The following is a 15,366-nucleotide window of genomic DNA, read 5'->3' as shown; positions in this document are numbered from 1 at the left end:
ACTGATACGGGAACTTCCTGTGTCTACCTAGCTTGCAAAACAGCGAACCCGGTAGGCTCGAAATCAGTCACCATTCAGCTGCTGGCGACACTGGGTTCGTTTATACAAATGACATGGGCAAGCACTCAGCCCGTATTCTATTATCAGACGGCATTGGACACGACGAGCAACACGGATGCCTATGTGGTTCGATGGCTACAGTGGATGTAGGAGGCGACGGACGAAACAAATCGAACGTTGGAGATGTGGTGTCCAACAGAAATGACTGGGACAAACGCACTGGCCTTCTCCGCAAGATCATGAGCACTATCCTGCACCCTGAGTTTGACCCCACCACGTATAACCTTCAACCTGTGCATGTGATCAAGCTCTTCTTTGACGGTCATAACAATAGCGATCGAATTCAGTATCTCTAATGTTTCTTGTATTTGATCTGTAAATCTTGAATTATCCCTTAATAAAAACCCCATGAAAACCCCAAACAACGAGTCCATCCTGCTAGAACGAGAAGAAGTCCTCCAGGCTGGTCTTCTTAGATTTTTTGGAGCTCTTCCGTTTTTTTGATTTCTTGCTCTTTCGTTTTTTACGTGGCTTATCTTCCTCGTCATCATCGTCATCCCAGTCATCATCCCAGTCGTCCCAATCGTCATTAGCCTTCTTCCGTTTCTTCTTAGTGATTCCCAATGACTCCGGGGTGATTGTAATTCCTTGTATAAATCCGTGACCAGGAGTATAAAGCATATTTCCCTTCTTCTTGGAAGACCGACTTGCCGATTTCTTCCTCGTTTTGCTCGAAAAGATATCTTTCCAGAAATCGGCATCATCATCGTCTTCTTCGAAGTCATAGTCATCATCATCGTCGTCTCGCTTTCTCCGCGATTTCGATTTCGATTGCGAGAGCAGATATTTCATCGGGTCGCGTTCATATTCAGCTCGCTTCTCCTGCCGCTTGAAAGCATCTTCGTCGAAGCTGGGATTATCCTTTGTCGCGTATCTGATATCATTGACTTCCGCATGGAGGGGGTAGATGGTGAAGACGACGATCTCTTCTTTATTCATGATCGGCCTCGTTGCTCGCAGGACGGCTCCTTCAGAGCCATGCCCCAGTTCCGCATTTGCGCGTTCTTCTTGGGCGGTTGTCCGTGCGATCGCGGCAACGCCTCGCTGGCATGCTGCGTCAATAAATCGATCTCCAGAGTCGGACGCTTGAACTGTGTACGGTCCGACTAGAGTCTCTCCGTAGCGTTGGACCATCTGGTCATGGTTGATGACTTCTCCCTCGAATTGAATGATGACCTGCCCCTGTTCGAACACAGGCCCAGAGTCAAAGTCGAATCGATCGATAAAGCCGCTAATTTCTGGTGGAGGGCGAATCGCGAACAACCGCATACGACTCGGGTCAGAGCCTTGGATACGCAAGTGCTGGATCAGAGCTAGGTGCTTGTCGCAGAAGGGAACACCAAGGCAGCTAATCTTGTGACAAGGTGATCCGTCGACGTCGTGGCCTCTGCAAGGGAGACATCTGAGATTGCACGTCCACTTATGACTTGGGTCTGCATAATAGAACCGATATTTTGACGTCGATGAATGATTGGAAAACAAATTGCTATACATTCCTGCTGCTACAGTGTGTCCAACAAAAAACAAAATCTCGTTGATTTTTTTCTAGAGGTCCACCTCTAGAAACTGACCATAATGTCATCGACCCAGCAGACCAACTCCTTCGTAACAACCCCCTATTTTTACGCTTGGGCTGAAGGGAATAGCCAGTATTATGCTGTAACGTCGTTAATGGATGCAAAGCAAAAATGCGGTTTGACGTCTGCTACCCTCGCGTTCGTTATTGGGGATTCAACTGGCAATTTTAATAATTTGATGGAGTCGATGCAGAGTGATATAGCTGCGTTCCAGCAGAGTGGTGGTAATGTTATTATCTCCTTTGGAGGGGCCGCTGCTCCGGATGTATTCGATCTATCATTGACCGATACTGAAATATGCAATCAGATCGAACAGATGTATTTAAGCCTCAAGCCTCTGGGCTTCGATTTTGATATCGAGGGCTCTGCAGTCGCAGAGACTTCCACTAACCAACGGCGAGCGGCGGTATTCTCAAAACTACAGCAACAGTACCCTTCTATGGTGTTCTCTCTCACACTCCCATCATTACCCACTGGCCTCGACAACAATGGCCTGGCTTGTTTGAAGACATTTATTTCATCCGGTATCCGAATCGACACCATTCGATTAATGACCATGGACTTTTACGATGAATCCGTATCAACAGATATGGGGGGTGCTGCAGTTAATGCTCTGGAAGGGCTGAAGGGCCAGCTTGCTCAAGTGTATCCAACGTTTTCGTCGCAGCAATTGTATAAGATGATAATGCCGGTTGTAATGATTGGCCAGAATGATGATGGATCAGTGTTTACTCTCGACGACTGCAAGACACTCTGCTCGTACATCAAACAAAACGGACTTGCTGGATTTTCGTTTTGGGCTCTGCAACGAGACCAGAGCTCTCAAACGGGTGGTCTCGCCTGTTCGTCTATGATTACTCAAAAGGACTTTGATTTCTTGAACACCGCCCATAGCATTCTCGGAGGTTCGTCGCCTACTCCTTCACCCGTTCCTGCCCCATCCCCAGCTCCGACTCCAGCTCCTACTCCTGCTCCTGTGCCTGCACCTCCCCCTGCACCTGCGCCTGTTCCTGCTCCACCCAGCAACGCGACTCCATGGACAACCGGGATAAATTACAAAGTCGGTGATTTTGTCAGTTACGCCGGGCATACCTATGTATGTCGCATGGCCCATACTAGCATTGTGACCTGGTTCCCATCTATATACACTCAATCGCTCTGGACGCTGATCAACTGAGCGATCACACGGTGTAGTACCGCTCCCACGAATTCTTCATCGCTTTGATGTAATCACTGTCGTCAATTTCCGATGGCTGCCACGGCTCCTCCTTGATGATCAAAAACGGAACGCCATATCTAGGGAATTTCTGGCGAAGGAAGGCTGTCATGTTGAGCGTGTCATCGTCCAGCAGCACCTCTAGAAACCTCACACCATACCGGATCAGGCGTCGCCGGGTCTCGATGCCTCGCCGAGAGTATGAGTACAGTCAAACCAGAAAGAAACGGGACAGTCACTTCCTGGCATCAGCGACACAGGTCTGCTGATCCGTAGACCCCAGTGGGCAGGTCGTGCGATTGTTTCCCGTCCTGGTTGGCAATCACTTTGTTTTGGGTGGGTCCGGAAGCACAGTCTTGAATACACCCGGTCGATCTCCTGTGGCGATGATCGACTGGCATACCGAGATCATGTTCCTGGCTGCATTGATGTCTCGATCCCACAGCGTATGGCAGCTTGCACAGCTCCGGACAAAGTGTGGTTTCTCGATATCAAGATACTCGGGTGACTCGAGTCGCTTGGCTTCCCGACAGTGTGAGCATACCTGGGATGTGTTGAACTCGTTCACCGAGCACACATGGATCTTGGAGACGGATGGGTCTGGTGGGCGTCTCTGGTGATGGTGGAATTGCTCAAAGTACTTGGCAAACCTGAGTCTCCTGGGACTGGAGGCATATCCCTTCCCCTGTTTCCAGGATGCATTCCCAAAGGCAATCACCACCTCGGTCTCCCTTGGTGCCTGGTCGATGACTTGCTTGCACATCTCGTGGACGGTGCGCTGTCGCTTGCTGTGGAGATCCAGTCGCTTGAATCGCCGTCGCCGGGTCAGGTTGAAGTACAGCTGTTTCTCCAGCATGTCTCCATCGAACACATGGCGAATGTATCGCAGGAATGAAGCCAACCCAGGGATCTTGGGACTTGGTGTGGTGCTCATCCATTCCTGCAGACCAAGGGCCTTGTGGGTGCTCTGGATCCACTTGGTCGCCTGACTGGTGCCAGTTCGATGCTGGTACTCCTTGTTGGAGAACGACACGATCTTCTCGTTGGCGCGCTGTGTCAAGACTGGACAACGGGGCAAACAGGGAAGTGCGCAAGAGTCCTAATGCAAGACTCGAACGTAGGGAGAGGAGCGGGGACTGGACTGGGACACAGAGTGTCAAGTGTGAAGCCAAAGTTTTATTCTAGATCCAAGGCTTAGGATACTAAAAATACAAAGTGGCAAGACGAAGGCAAAAGACAGAGGCTGGTCGGAGGGCTATTTATGCGAGCGCCAAGGATCGACGCTGCAGAGCGAGGGGGCAGGAGCGAAGCAGCGGCGGGGAGGGCGAAGCAGCGGCGGGGAGGGCGAGGCAGCGAGCGAAGCAGGTGGCGGCCGTGACTCGGGATCCGTGAGTCAGCGGGCGTCAGTGGCGGCGGCATGGCGGCGCCAAGGCGTCAGGCGGCGTCGAGGCGGCGTCGTGGGCGTATCCCATGACCAACAGTAAGGAAGCGGGAACGGAACACAGACAGCGCGCGTGCTGGCGGTCAGACAACAAGGCAGCACAGCGCGGGAAACAAACAAACAGAAGGAAGGGAAAACGCTAAGACAGGCAAACAGAAAGGAAAGGGCAAAGGCAAAGGAAGGAAGAGGGCAAAGGCAGAGGGTGTTCATGACACTACCCCCCTCTCAAGGCCCGAGCTCCGAGAGGGCCAGGCTTCGAGGGATGAGAGGAGTGGTAGGCTGCGACAGGCTCCGGACAATGTGCAAGATTGCTGGCGGGCTCCCAGGTGCAATCCATCACCGTGTAGCCACGCCAGTGCACAAGATACTGGAGCTTACCTCGGAACAGCCTGGAGTCCAGGATCTGTTCGACTTCCCATTCGTCGTGGCCGTCGACTTGGATGGGTGGAGGGGGCGGGATCGTTCGACCTGGGATCTTGTCGTCGGCGGCGGGTTCGAGCAGGGAGACGTGGAACACCGGATGGATGCGCATGGACGAGGGCAAGTCCAACTTGAAAGCGCGGGAACCGACTTGAGCGACGATCTTGAACGGCCCAAGCTTGGTGTGGTCGAGCTTGGCCGTGGGTCGCTGGGTCTTGATGTTCTTGGCAGAGAGCCAGACTCGGTCTCCAACCTTGAACGGAGGGGAAGGGGAGTGGCCGGGGTCGTAGAACTTGGCTTGGGAGTCCTGGGCAAGGGCGATGTTGAACTTGAGTTCATCGTGGAGGGAGTGAATGGCTCGGGCTTGATCGTCGGCGACGGAGGCATTCTTGGTGGTGCGGGGAAGGGCGACGGAAAAACGAGGGTGGTAGCCGGTGTAGGCAAAGAAGGGGGAGCAGCCGAGGGTTGCTTGAGAGGTGTTGTTGTAGGTGAACTCGGCGTGAGGGAGAAGCTGGGCCCAGTCGTCTTGCTGGAAGTTGATGAAGCAGCGGAGGTACTGCTCGAGGATGGCGTTGACCCGCTCGGTCTGGCCGTCGGTCTGCGGATGGAAGGCAGTCGACATCTTGTGCTTGATCTTGAGGCGGGTCAGGACGGCTTGGAAGAACTTGGAGGCAAAGGTAGATCCTCGGTCTGAGACGATATCGTCTGGAAGACCGTGCTTGGTGAAGACATGCTCGACAAACATCCGAGCAGTGTCCTCGGCGTTGGCCTCGTTGCTTGACGGGACGAAGTGGGCCATCTTGGTGAAGCGGTCGACAAACACACAGATGGCTGTGTGTCCAGAGGACTCGGGAAGCTGGGTGATGAAGTCGACCGAGACTGAGGACCAAGGGCGATCGGGAACAGGGAGCGAGGCAAGGAGTCCGTATGGCTTGTGACGGGAGTGCTTGTTCCGCTGGCAGGTGTCGCATCCGGAGACATACTCCTTGATGTAACGACGCATGGTCGGCCAGTGGAAGGTCCGGGAGACGAGCTCAAAGGTCTTGGCGACGCCGAAGTGGCCGGCAGTCGGCGAGTCGTGGCACTCGACGAGGATCTTGCGCTTGAGCTCGGGGACATCGGGGACGCAGACGAGACCTTCAAAGAGCAGAAGGTCGTTGTCGACGGAGTAGCCGGGACAGGAGGCAGGATTCTTGAGGACTTGGGACAGGATCGGACCAAAGGTAGAGTCCTTCTTGAGGCTTGACTTGATGAGGACGGCGATATCCTCGGACTCGGGGGCAACGGGAACAGCTCGGAGGGCGGAAACGAAGAGTTTTGGTGGCAGCAGGGTCTGGGTGTTTGGGGAGCTACGGGAGTCACCCCCCTCCTTAGGTGTAACAGGACTGGGGACTGGACGAGAGCGGACGGACTGGAGTGAGCGGGTAACGACTGGTTTACTAGGCGAAGGACGGTGTTGTCGTCTCGCCGGTTTATTTTCGGCGGGCGACGCCTTGCATTTACATCCCTGGGGGGTAGCGGACCGGCTTGCCTGCGCTCCTTGGCGCGGGCTAAGCCCCCTCGGGATGCCTTCCGGGTCGTCCCGGAGCTCCCTGTCCGCGTGCCCATTACATCACCCTCTTCCTAAGCCCCCTTCCTATGTCTGGGGTGTCTTGCGGACTTGGTCTTGGTCGGCGTTCGAGGCTTCAAGGGGTACCGTTGATGGAATTCTTGGACTACTTGAGGTGCGCTCCTGCAATTCTCTTCGGATTCCCACGAGTCTTCGTCTGGTCCGTAGCCCCTCCATCGGATCAGGTATTCCAACTTATTACCCCTTACCCTTGAGTCCAGTATCTCCTGCACCTCATATTCTTCGTGGCCGTCAATTTCGATCGGCGGTGGAGGAGGTGCCTGTCGTCCTGGGAGCTCATTGGGCTTGACCGGTTCCAGCAGAGACGCATGGAACACCGGATGGATCCGGGCCATCGACTTCGGCAGCTTGAGTTCGAAGGCCACCTCGTTGATCGCCCTAACGACTTCGAAGGGTCCAAGGCGCTTCCAATCCAGCTTGTCGCTTGGGCGCTGCGTCCTTATGTTGCGACGAGACAACCAGACCTTGGATCCGACGGCAATGTCAAAAGACTTACGGTGCCTGTCGGCGTTGGCCTTCTGTCTGGACTGTGCGTCCGCGAGGTGAGTCTTGAGTTGTTCGAGGTGCTGCTTGATTTTTTCGATGCGCTCCTCGGCTGCAGGCACCTCGGACTGGGTCGACAGCTTGAAGTCACAGGCAGGGTGGAATCCGTAGTTCGCATAGAACGGTGTGCTCTTGGTGCTCGAGTGGGCCGAGTTATTGTATGCGAACTCAGCTAACGGCAAAAGCGAGACCCAATCGTCCTGTTGGTAATCGCAGTAACATCGGATGAAGGTTTCGAGGACGCTGTTGACTCTTTCCGACTGCCCATCCGACTCGGGGTGGTAGGCGCTGGACAGGTCAGTCGAAGTGTGTAGGAGATGGTATCTCCGACGCTGTGCTGCGCGTACTGCGCGTACTGCGCGGCGCAGTGGGTCGTGACCTGTGCTGCGCTTTGCGTTTTCACGCACCGCAGGCAGGCCACCGCAGGGTATACCTGCGGGTTGCCCCCGTTCCCCCCGTTTGTCTGGAGTTCGGTTTTATCGTGAATAAACGTAAGTGCTCCCCGAGCTCACCCGTCCGCTAGAGTAGCCTAGCACCGCCCTGTTCTGCCCCGTCCTGTCTTGTCTTGTACCCCCTCCCTCCCCGTCTTGCCCCAACGTCCCAGTAGTGGACGTTACATGGTAGCATCGGAAATCCTCGTCTTGTTTTCGTCCTGTTTGTCCTCTTTCTAGATCCTCAAGCTGGATCCCGCCTCTCTTGCCGACCGACTCTCCTCTCTGTCCCTGGAGCCTGCCCCTGCCATGAGCAACCCCCGCCCACTTCCGGAAGCCTTCCTCAAGACCTTCCGTGCCCCAGTGTTTACTGGGAAGAGCCGCTCCTCCTCGGTGGAGGACTGGCTGCAGCAACTCGAGGACTACCTCGATGCTGCCCAAGTCGCCCCCACCCACCACATCGTCGCCGCCAAGCTCTGCTTAAAGGACCAGGCGTACCGTTGGTACCGCCGCCAAGGGTTCGACGAGCAGAGCGAAGGTGTGTTTGACGACTTCAAGGACCGCCTCCGTCGCCGCTTCGGCAGCCCCAATGCTGAACTCATTGCCCGTGACAAGCTATACTCTCTCGTGCAGCGTGGTTCTGTGACCCGCTACATCGAGGAGTTTGAAGACCTCTCCTCCCAGATTGAGGAGCTGGGCTCTGCTGATGCGATGTACCTCTTCCAGAAGGGCCTCAAGCCCAAGATCAGAGAGTACATCGCCAGCAACCCTGATGCCCGCAAGTCCCTGGACGTGATGATGGACGTTGCCGAGAACCTCGACAACGTCCAGTACCATGGCCGCCAGTTCTACCCGCAGCTGGCAGGCGGCCATCGGTCTCATCACGTCCCAGCCCGTCCGCCTCGCCCGGCCCCGCCCGCAAGACCCATGCCTGAGCCCATGGACGTTGACGTCAACGCCATGGAGGCTCGTGGCCCTCCCCGCTCCCGGTTCCAGCAAGCTGCCACTGTCTCCCCCAAGGACAGACAGAAGCAGGAGGACCTCCGCCATGGTTCCTGCTTCTTCTGTCACCGACCGGGACACCAGGCCAAGGAGTGCCCCATGAAGTCGGGAAACGGCCGACCCTACTAGGTGGCTCTGGAGCCCTAGTAGGAGACCAACGCCGTGGATTGCTCAATGCAGTCCACGCGTCTCCAGAGGAAGTTCACCTCGCCCCCTCCCCCGAAGGAGAAACAAACCAAGTGTTGTGCGTCGTGCGAGAGGTGCATGGTGGCGCAAGCCGCCTGCCTCTCCACGAACGTGAAGAGAAAACCAAAATTGAAAACCAAAACAAAAAAGAAAATCAAGAACCCTTGAGGGACAGGACCGCCTGTGCCCTCACCCCTGTCAAGTCGTGTGTGTCGGATGCTTCCGACATGTGTCCGCAAGCCGTGGACGTCGTGTGCAATGGCGTGCTGACGCCGCAGGCCCCCGCAATGGCCGAACCCTATCCAAAATGTCCGAGTGGCCGTGATGAAGCCAACCAAGACCAAGTGTCGCCCGTTCCCCCAAGTCAAGTCATGGTGCAGGAGGCTGTGCAGGAGGACCATGAAGAGTCCCTGCTGTACCTCCCTGCCACCGTCCAAGGTCACACCGTCCGAATGATGGTGGACTCTGGAGCAAGCTGCAACTTTGTCAGCAGACGCTTGCTCCAGGAGCTCAACATACATGCAACCAAGAAGAAGTCGCCGATGAGTGTGGCGCTTGCAGACGATCGTGTGCAGCAGTGCACACACCAAGTGGTCCTGCGAGTGGCCCTCCATCTGTTAGAGTCCGAAGGGGACTCAACGGCAAAAGAAGAAGTGAGCTCGAAGTGAGCTCAGGGAAGGCAAGGGTAAAGTCCGAAGTGGACTCGGAGAGGGAGCGAGGGAAGCAAAGATCCGTTCAAGATAAGACTAGTCTCGAAATGAGACGTGAGGAACACTCAGAGAATAAAGTAGAAGGCACTTTATTTAGTCCTATTTTGAACGCTGAGGTTCGACTACACATCGCGGGGGTCAGGCTATTTATAGACAAGTCCGGACTTGGCAGCGAAGGGCGGCCAAGGGAGGGAAAAGTGGGCGATCGAGCAGGGCGAAGGGGGCGATGCACGAACGAGGGCCGAGAAGGACCACCGAGACAGGCAGAGAACCAAAGCGAGGGAGGCGCAAGCAAAAGCGAAGCACCTGGCAGGAGAAACGTGCAAAGGCGAAGCAATGTGACTCAACGTCCAAGAAGCGGATTGGTCAAGTATAAGGTTGGGGCAAATGCATGCGAGATGAACAAGAGATCGGGGCGGTCAGGCAGGTCATGAGTCACCGGTGGTGGGACACATGACCGGCAGCCGAATTGCAACCAATCGCAGCAAGGCGCGTGCACAAACAAACCGGCGCGTGCGAAGAAGACAAAGGAAGCGGAGCAGCGCGGGGAAACGGAAGTGCGGAAGGAGCGGAAATGGCAGGCAAAAGGCGGAAAATTGGAGGGGAACTGCAAAGCTACACACAAACAAACAGAAAGGCAAAAGAACAGCCAAGTGTGCAGTCAAAGTGGAGAACAAGCAGAAGCTATCCCTAACATCATCCCCTTCCTTAGCGACGAACTCCGGGCGTCGCCTTCGGCTTTGAGGGATAGCGAAGGTGGAAGTCAGCAACAAGATCAGTGGCGTGGGAAACATTGGCAGCGGGCTCCCAAGACCGGTCAGTCTCGGAATAGCCCTTCCACTGAACCAAGTACTGTAAGCGACCACGGAAGAGCCGAGAATCGAGAACAGTCTCGACCTCAAACTCTTCCTGGGAGTCAACAAGAATGGGTGGAGGTTCGGGTTGGGTGAACTCGGGAACAATGTCCTTCGTTCGGGGTTCAAGGAGGGATACATGAAAGACGGGGTGGACTTTGAGTGTGGAAGGGAGTTTAAGTTCAAAGGCAACGGGGTTGATGCGGCGAAGAACTTTAAAGGGGCCAAGCTTTTTCTGATCAAGCTTGTTGGAGGGACGAAGGGTGCGGATGTGGCGACGATCAAGAAAAACGAGGTCGCCAACGGAGATGTCGGGAGTGGGGAGACGGGATTTGTTGGCCTGCAAAGTGTAGGACTCTTGGGCAACCCGGAGGTTGGCCTTGAGATCCTCGAGAACGGTCTGAAGTCGGTCGACACGTTCTTCGGCAGAGGGCACAACAGAAGGATCACGGATGATGGAGGGATCAAAAATGGGGTGATGGCCATGGACTGCAAAGAAGGGAGTCATGCCAGTGGAGGTGTTTTCCGAGTTGTTGTAAGTGAACTCGGCAAGGGGAAGGTGAAGGGTCCAGTCGTCTTGCAGGTAATTGCAATGGATACGCAAATACTGCTCGATGACCTGGTTGAGAACCTCGGTCGAACCGTCGGTCTCGGGGTGGAAGGCAGAAGAAAGGGAAATCTTCGTCTTCAGAAGCTCATTGAAGCGCCTCCAGAAGGCCGAAGTAAACTGAGTTCCTCGGTCCGAAACAATAGACCGGGGACAACCATGCAAGCGGAAGATGTGGGAGAGGAAGAGTTCGGCGGTTTGCTCGCCTGTAACCGTCTTCGTGGTGGGCACAAAGTGTGCTTGTTTGGACAGGCGGTCCTTAACCACGAAGATGGAGTCAAAGCCGTTCGAAGGTGGGAGATCCGTGATGAAGTCCATCGACAGGTCCCACCAACGTTCGGAAGGAACGGGGAGAGGGTGAAGTAAACCATAAGGGGAGTGACGGGACGGCTTGGCTCGCTGGCACGCTTCACAATTAGCAATGAAGCGACGCACAGACTTACGAAGCCGGGGCCAGTGAAAGTCCCGGGAGATGAGCTCAACGGTCTTGGCAAGACCAAAGTGACCAGCGGCAGCGGAGCAGTGACGTTGCTCAAACACTTTGAGCTGGAGCTCGGGGGAAGGGACAACGATCAGGTCTTTAAAGTAAAGGAGACCGTCACGGAAGGAGTAATCGCCATCAAGACGTTTGGCGTTGAAGTCAGAAAGGAGGGAACAAGAAAGGGTGGCAGCTCGAATCTCGGAAAGAAAGTCGGGGATTCGAGCCGATAACAGGTGATGCTGTCGAGAGAAATAGACTCGAACAGCTGAAGGAAGTTGGTGGAGTGGAGGGAGTCACCAGGCTTTATCTCAAAGTCAGAACGGCGACTGAGAGCATCGGCTTTGGTGTTGAGACGACCAGGGCGGTGGTAAATGCGAAAAGCAAAGTCAGAAAGGAATTGGGCCCACCGGAACTGGCGGCGAGAAAGTTGAGAAGCGGCAGTGAACCGGGTAAGGTTCTGATGATCAGAGAAAACAAGAGTGGGAATATCAGGGTCGGCAGCCATCAAGTAATGACGCCAGGCGGTAAAGGAATCGACAATGGCGAGGAGCTCTTTGTCGTGAGTGTCATAATTCACCTCGGCGGGACGGAATTGCCGAGAGTGAAAAGCAACGGGGTGAAGAGCGCCGTCAGGGTCAAACTGAGAAAGGACGGCACCCAAAGCAAAGTCAGAAGCATCGGGCTCGATGACAGCGGGTTTAGAGAAATCAAAGTATCGAAGAATAGGTGCGGAAGTGAAGGAAAGTTTAAGAGAATCAAAAGCCTCTTGGGCCTCGGGAGACCAAGAGAAGGTGGAGGATTTGGTAGTGAGGGAAGTCAAAGGACGAGCAAGTGCGGAAAAGTCCTTGACGAAGCGGCGGTAAAAGTTTGCGAAACCAATAAAGACTTGGATATCGCGAGCAGAAGAGGGAACAGGCCAAAGGGAAACGGCCTCGACCTTGGCAGGGTCCATTTTGATGCCATCGGCAGAAATGATCATGCCGAGAAAGTTAACTTCAGAAAGGTCAAAAGAACACTTGGCCGGATTGACCTTAAGAGAGTGTTCACGAAGGCGAGAGAGAACAAGCTTAACATGCTCCTCATGCTCCAGGGGATCTTTTGAGAAGATCAGGATGTCGTCAAGATAAATGACAACACAGACACCAAGGAGGTCCGAGAAGATGTCGTTCATAAAAAACTGAAAAGCAGCGGGGGCATTCGAAAGACCAAAGGGGATAACATTGTACTCGTAATGAGCCAGATTTGCAAACAAAAGCAGTCTTCCACTCATCGCCCTTCTTGACACGAACCAAGTGGTAAGCATCAGGAAGGTCAAGGTGTGAGAAGACGCGGGCAGAAGAAAGTTTATCCAGAAGATCCTGGAAGAGGGGAAGAGGGTAGCGGTTCTTCTTCGTGATGGCATTGAGGCCCCGGTAGTCGACGCAAAGGCGAAGACCACCATTGGGCTTCTTCACGAAGAAGCAGGGAGCACCAACGGGAGAAGAGGATTTGGAGATCCAACCACGTGCGAGGGCGTTGGTCAGATACTCCGAAAGAGCAGATTCCTCGGCCGGGGACAAAGGATAGACTTTCCCCGGCTTTGGCAAACGAGGTTCCTTTCCATCCTCGGTCCGTACAAACTCAATAGACAAGTCATACGGACGGTGAGGAGGCAAGGAAGAAGGAGGGTCAGACTTGAGGCTGAAAACGTCGCCAAACTCATTGTATTTGAGCGGGACACCTCGAGAGTCAACAGGGGTGCCAGACTCGGCATACACCTTCGTCGTGAGCACGGACCTTATCGACACCGTAGGATACGTCTCCGGCGAAGGAGGACGGATATCCATTTGGGCAGCGAAAATGTCGAGCTTGTCTTCCCGTGCAAGACGGAGAAGACTCGCCGCATTAACGAGCTCAATGTCGGGCGAAGATAAAGCCGTTGGCTCTTCAGAAAGCGAAGCAGAGTCAAGGCGGGAAGAAAGGGAAGGCGAAGTGCCAAAGGAGGGAACCGGTGTAAGGGAAGGACCGGAGGGAGGAGTCAAAGGCGAAGTGCCCGAAGGGGGAGGCGAATAGCCGGAAGGGGACGAAGTGTCCAAGGAGGAAGCAGAGACATCCGCGAGGATGTGTCCATCAGCAAGGCAAGAGGGATCGGAGAACGAAAGGGAGAGGGACTTCCAATTGACAACTGGATTATGCAAGCGCATCCAGGGAAGACCAAGAGTGATGGGAGTGGTGGAGAGTCGAGTCACAAGAAAAGAAATCGACTCGGTGTGGGAACCAATGGTCAACGTCACAGGAACGGTTTGGAAACGAATGAAACCGGCCGAAGAACCATCAGCAAGGGAAACGGAGTAGGGAGTAGAAAGAGGGATAAGAGAGAGTTTATGGAGATCCGCAAAGGCAGGATCAATGAGGGCAAGAGCGGTGCATCCATCATCAATAAAGACAGAAAGGGAGATGGAGACCGGGCCAGAAAGACTCATGACGACAAGGGTGGCCGGAAGAAGAAGCTTATCGTCCGATAATGACGAGTCAGAGGGGGAAGATGTTCGTATCGCCGAACAGACCACCTCGCTTACTTGCGAGGTGCTGCTCGGCTGTGGGCATTTCCCGAGTTCCGTTTGACCAGAACCGGGCACTGCTGAACATCGCGACTGCCGGGACAAGACTTTTCCCCGCAGTACAGGCAGAGACCCTGCTCACGACGTCGCTTTTTCTCGACGTCGGAGAGCTTAGCAGGGCGGACCGAGACAGAGTCAAGGTCCATGGGAGTGGGTGCAGAAGAGGAGGAAGAAGAAACATGCGCGGGAGAATGGTGGTGATGGGGAGCAGAGCGAGAAGAAGGAGGAGGAGGTTGGGAACGGGAGGAGATCTTGAGACGATGGAGGGCATCGTCGTACTCGACCGCTGCCTTGATCAACTCAGGCAGGGAAGCGGGAGCGGGGCGGAGACCGATGAGGTGGAACTTGACCTCAGACTTCAAACCCTCCTTGAAGAAGTGCATCTTGGTGGGTTCATCAGTCTGGACGCGGGCGGCGAGCTGGACGAAGCGGGTGGCGAAGGCTTGGCAGGACTTGAGCTGGACCAAGCGCTTGAGGTCGTTCAAGGCCTTATCTTGCGAGGAGGCCGTGTCCTCACCGAAGGTCGACTTGAGGGCAACTTCAAAATCCGCGAAGGAAGCCGGGAAGCGGTTGGCCATGTAGAAGGCGGCCTCGTACCACTTGAAGGCTTCACCGCGGAGGAAGGAGGTGGCGTACAGGACCTTCTGGCGCTCGGGCGCGAAGAAGGCAGGATCGGCGAGGAAAACCAGGTGGCACTGGGCGAGGAAGGCCGTCGTTTCATCGCGGGAACCTAGGAACTCCTTGGGCTTGTTGACCTGGTAGACCTGGCGGGGAGCGGCGGCGGGAGCTTGCAGATCTTGGATCTGACGATGGAGAGCAGCGTTCTGGGTCATGAGGGCGTTCATACGCTCCTCCATGCGCGCCAGATACGCGTTGAGGTCTGCAGGGGGTGCAGCAGGCTCAGCCATCGGATCGACGAGGGAAAGAGAGGCGAAAGAAGAAGAAAGGCCGGGAAGCCAAGAGGGAGCGTTCAAAATGATGTTAGAGTCCGAAGGGGACTCAACGGCAAAAGAAGAAGTGAGCTCGAAGTGAGCTCAGGGAAGGCAAGGGTAAAGTCCGAAGTGGACTCGGAGAGGGAGCGAGGGAAGCAAAGATCCGTTCAAGATAAGACTAGTCTCGAAATGAGACGTGAGGAACACTCAGAGAATAAAGTAGAAGGCACTTTATTTAGTCCTATTTTGAACGCTGAGGTTCGACTACACATCGCGGGGGTCAGGCTATTTATAGACAAGTCCGGACTTGGCAGCGAAGGGCGGCCAAGGGAGGGAAAAGTGGGCGATCGAGCAGGGCGAAGGGGGCGATGCACGAACGAGGGCCGAGAAGGACCACCGAGACAGGCAGAGAACCAAAGCGAGGGAGGCGCAAGCAAAAGCGAAGCACCTGGCAGGAGAAACGTGCAAAGGCGAAGCAATGTGACTCAACGTCCAAGAAGCGGATTGGTCAAGTATAAGGTTGGGGCAAATGCATGCGAGATGAACAAGAGATCGGGGCGGTCAGGCAGGTCATGAGTCACCGGTGGTGGGACACATGACCGGCAGCCGAATTGCA

The 15,366-nt window shown here is 54.9% G+C and overlaps 2 protein-coding genes across 2 annotated transcripts; one reads left to right on the top strand and one right to left on the bottom strand.

Annotated features, from left to right (window-relative positions):
* Positions 1 to 498: 498 nt before the first annotated feature.
* BJ171DRAFT_575671 (uncharacterized protein) lies at positions 499 to 1,614 on the bottom strand (the record flags this gene model as incomplete). The annotated part of the gene is made up of 1 exon (XM_053113737.1): positions 499 to 1,614. The coding sequence occupies one exon, from the start codon at positions 1,612 to 1,614 to the stop codon at positions 499 to 501; it is 1,116 nt and encodes a 371-aa protein (XP_052961462.1).
* A 423-nt stretch (positions 1,615 to 2,037) lies between these two features.
* On the top strand, positions 2,038 to 3,216 carry BJ171DRAFT_549364 (uncharacterized protein). The gene has a single exon (XM_053113038.1). It carries the CDS (start codon positions 2,137 to 2,139, stop codon positions 2,872 to 2,874), a length of 738 nt encoding a protein of 245 aa, XP_052961461.1. The 5' UTR covers positions 2,038 to 2,136; the 3' UTR covers positions 2,875 to 3,216.
* Positions 3,217 to 15,366: the final 12,150 nt, after the last annotated feature.

The sequence above is a fragment of the Polychytrium aggregatum genome, assembly GCF_025602895.1.
Source record: "Polychytrium aggregatum strain JEL109 chromosome Unknown BJ171scaffold_230, whole genome shotgun sequence".
Lineage (NCBI taxonomy): Eukaryota > Fungi > Chytridiomycota > Chytridiomycetes > Polychytriales > Polychytrium > Polychytrium aggregatum.
This window is presented reverse-complemented; position numbering and strand designations above follow the sequence as displayed.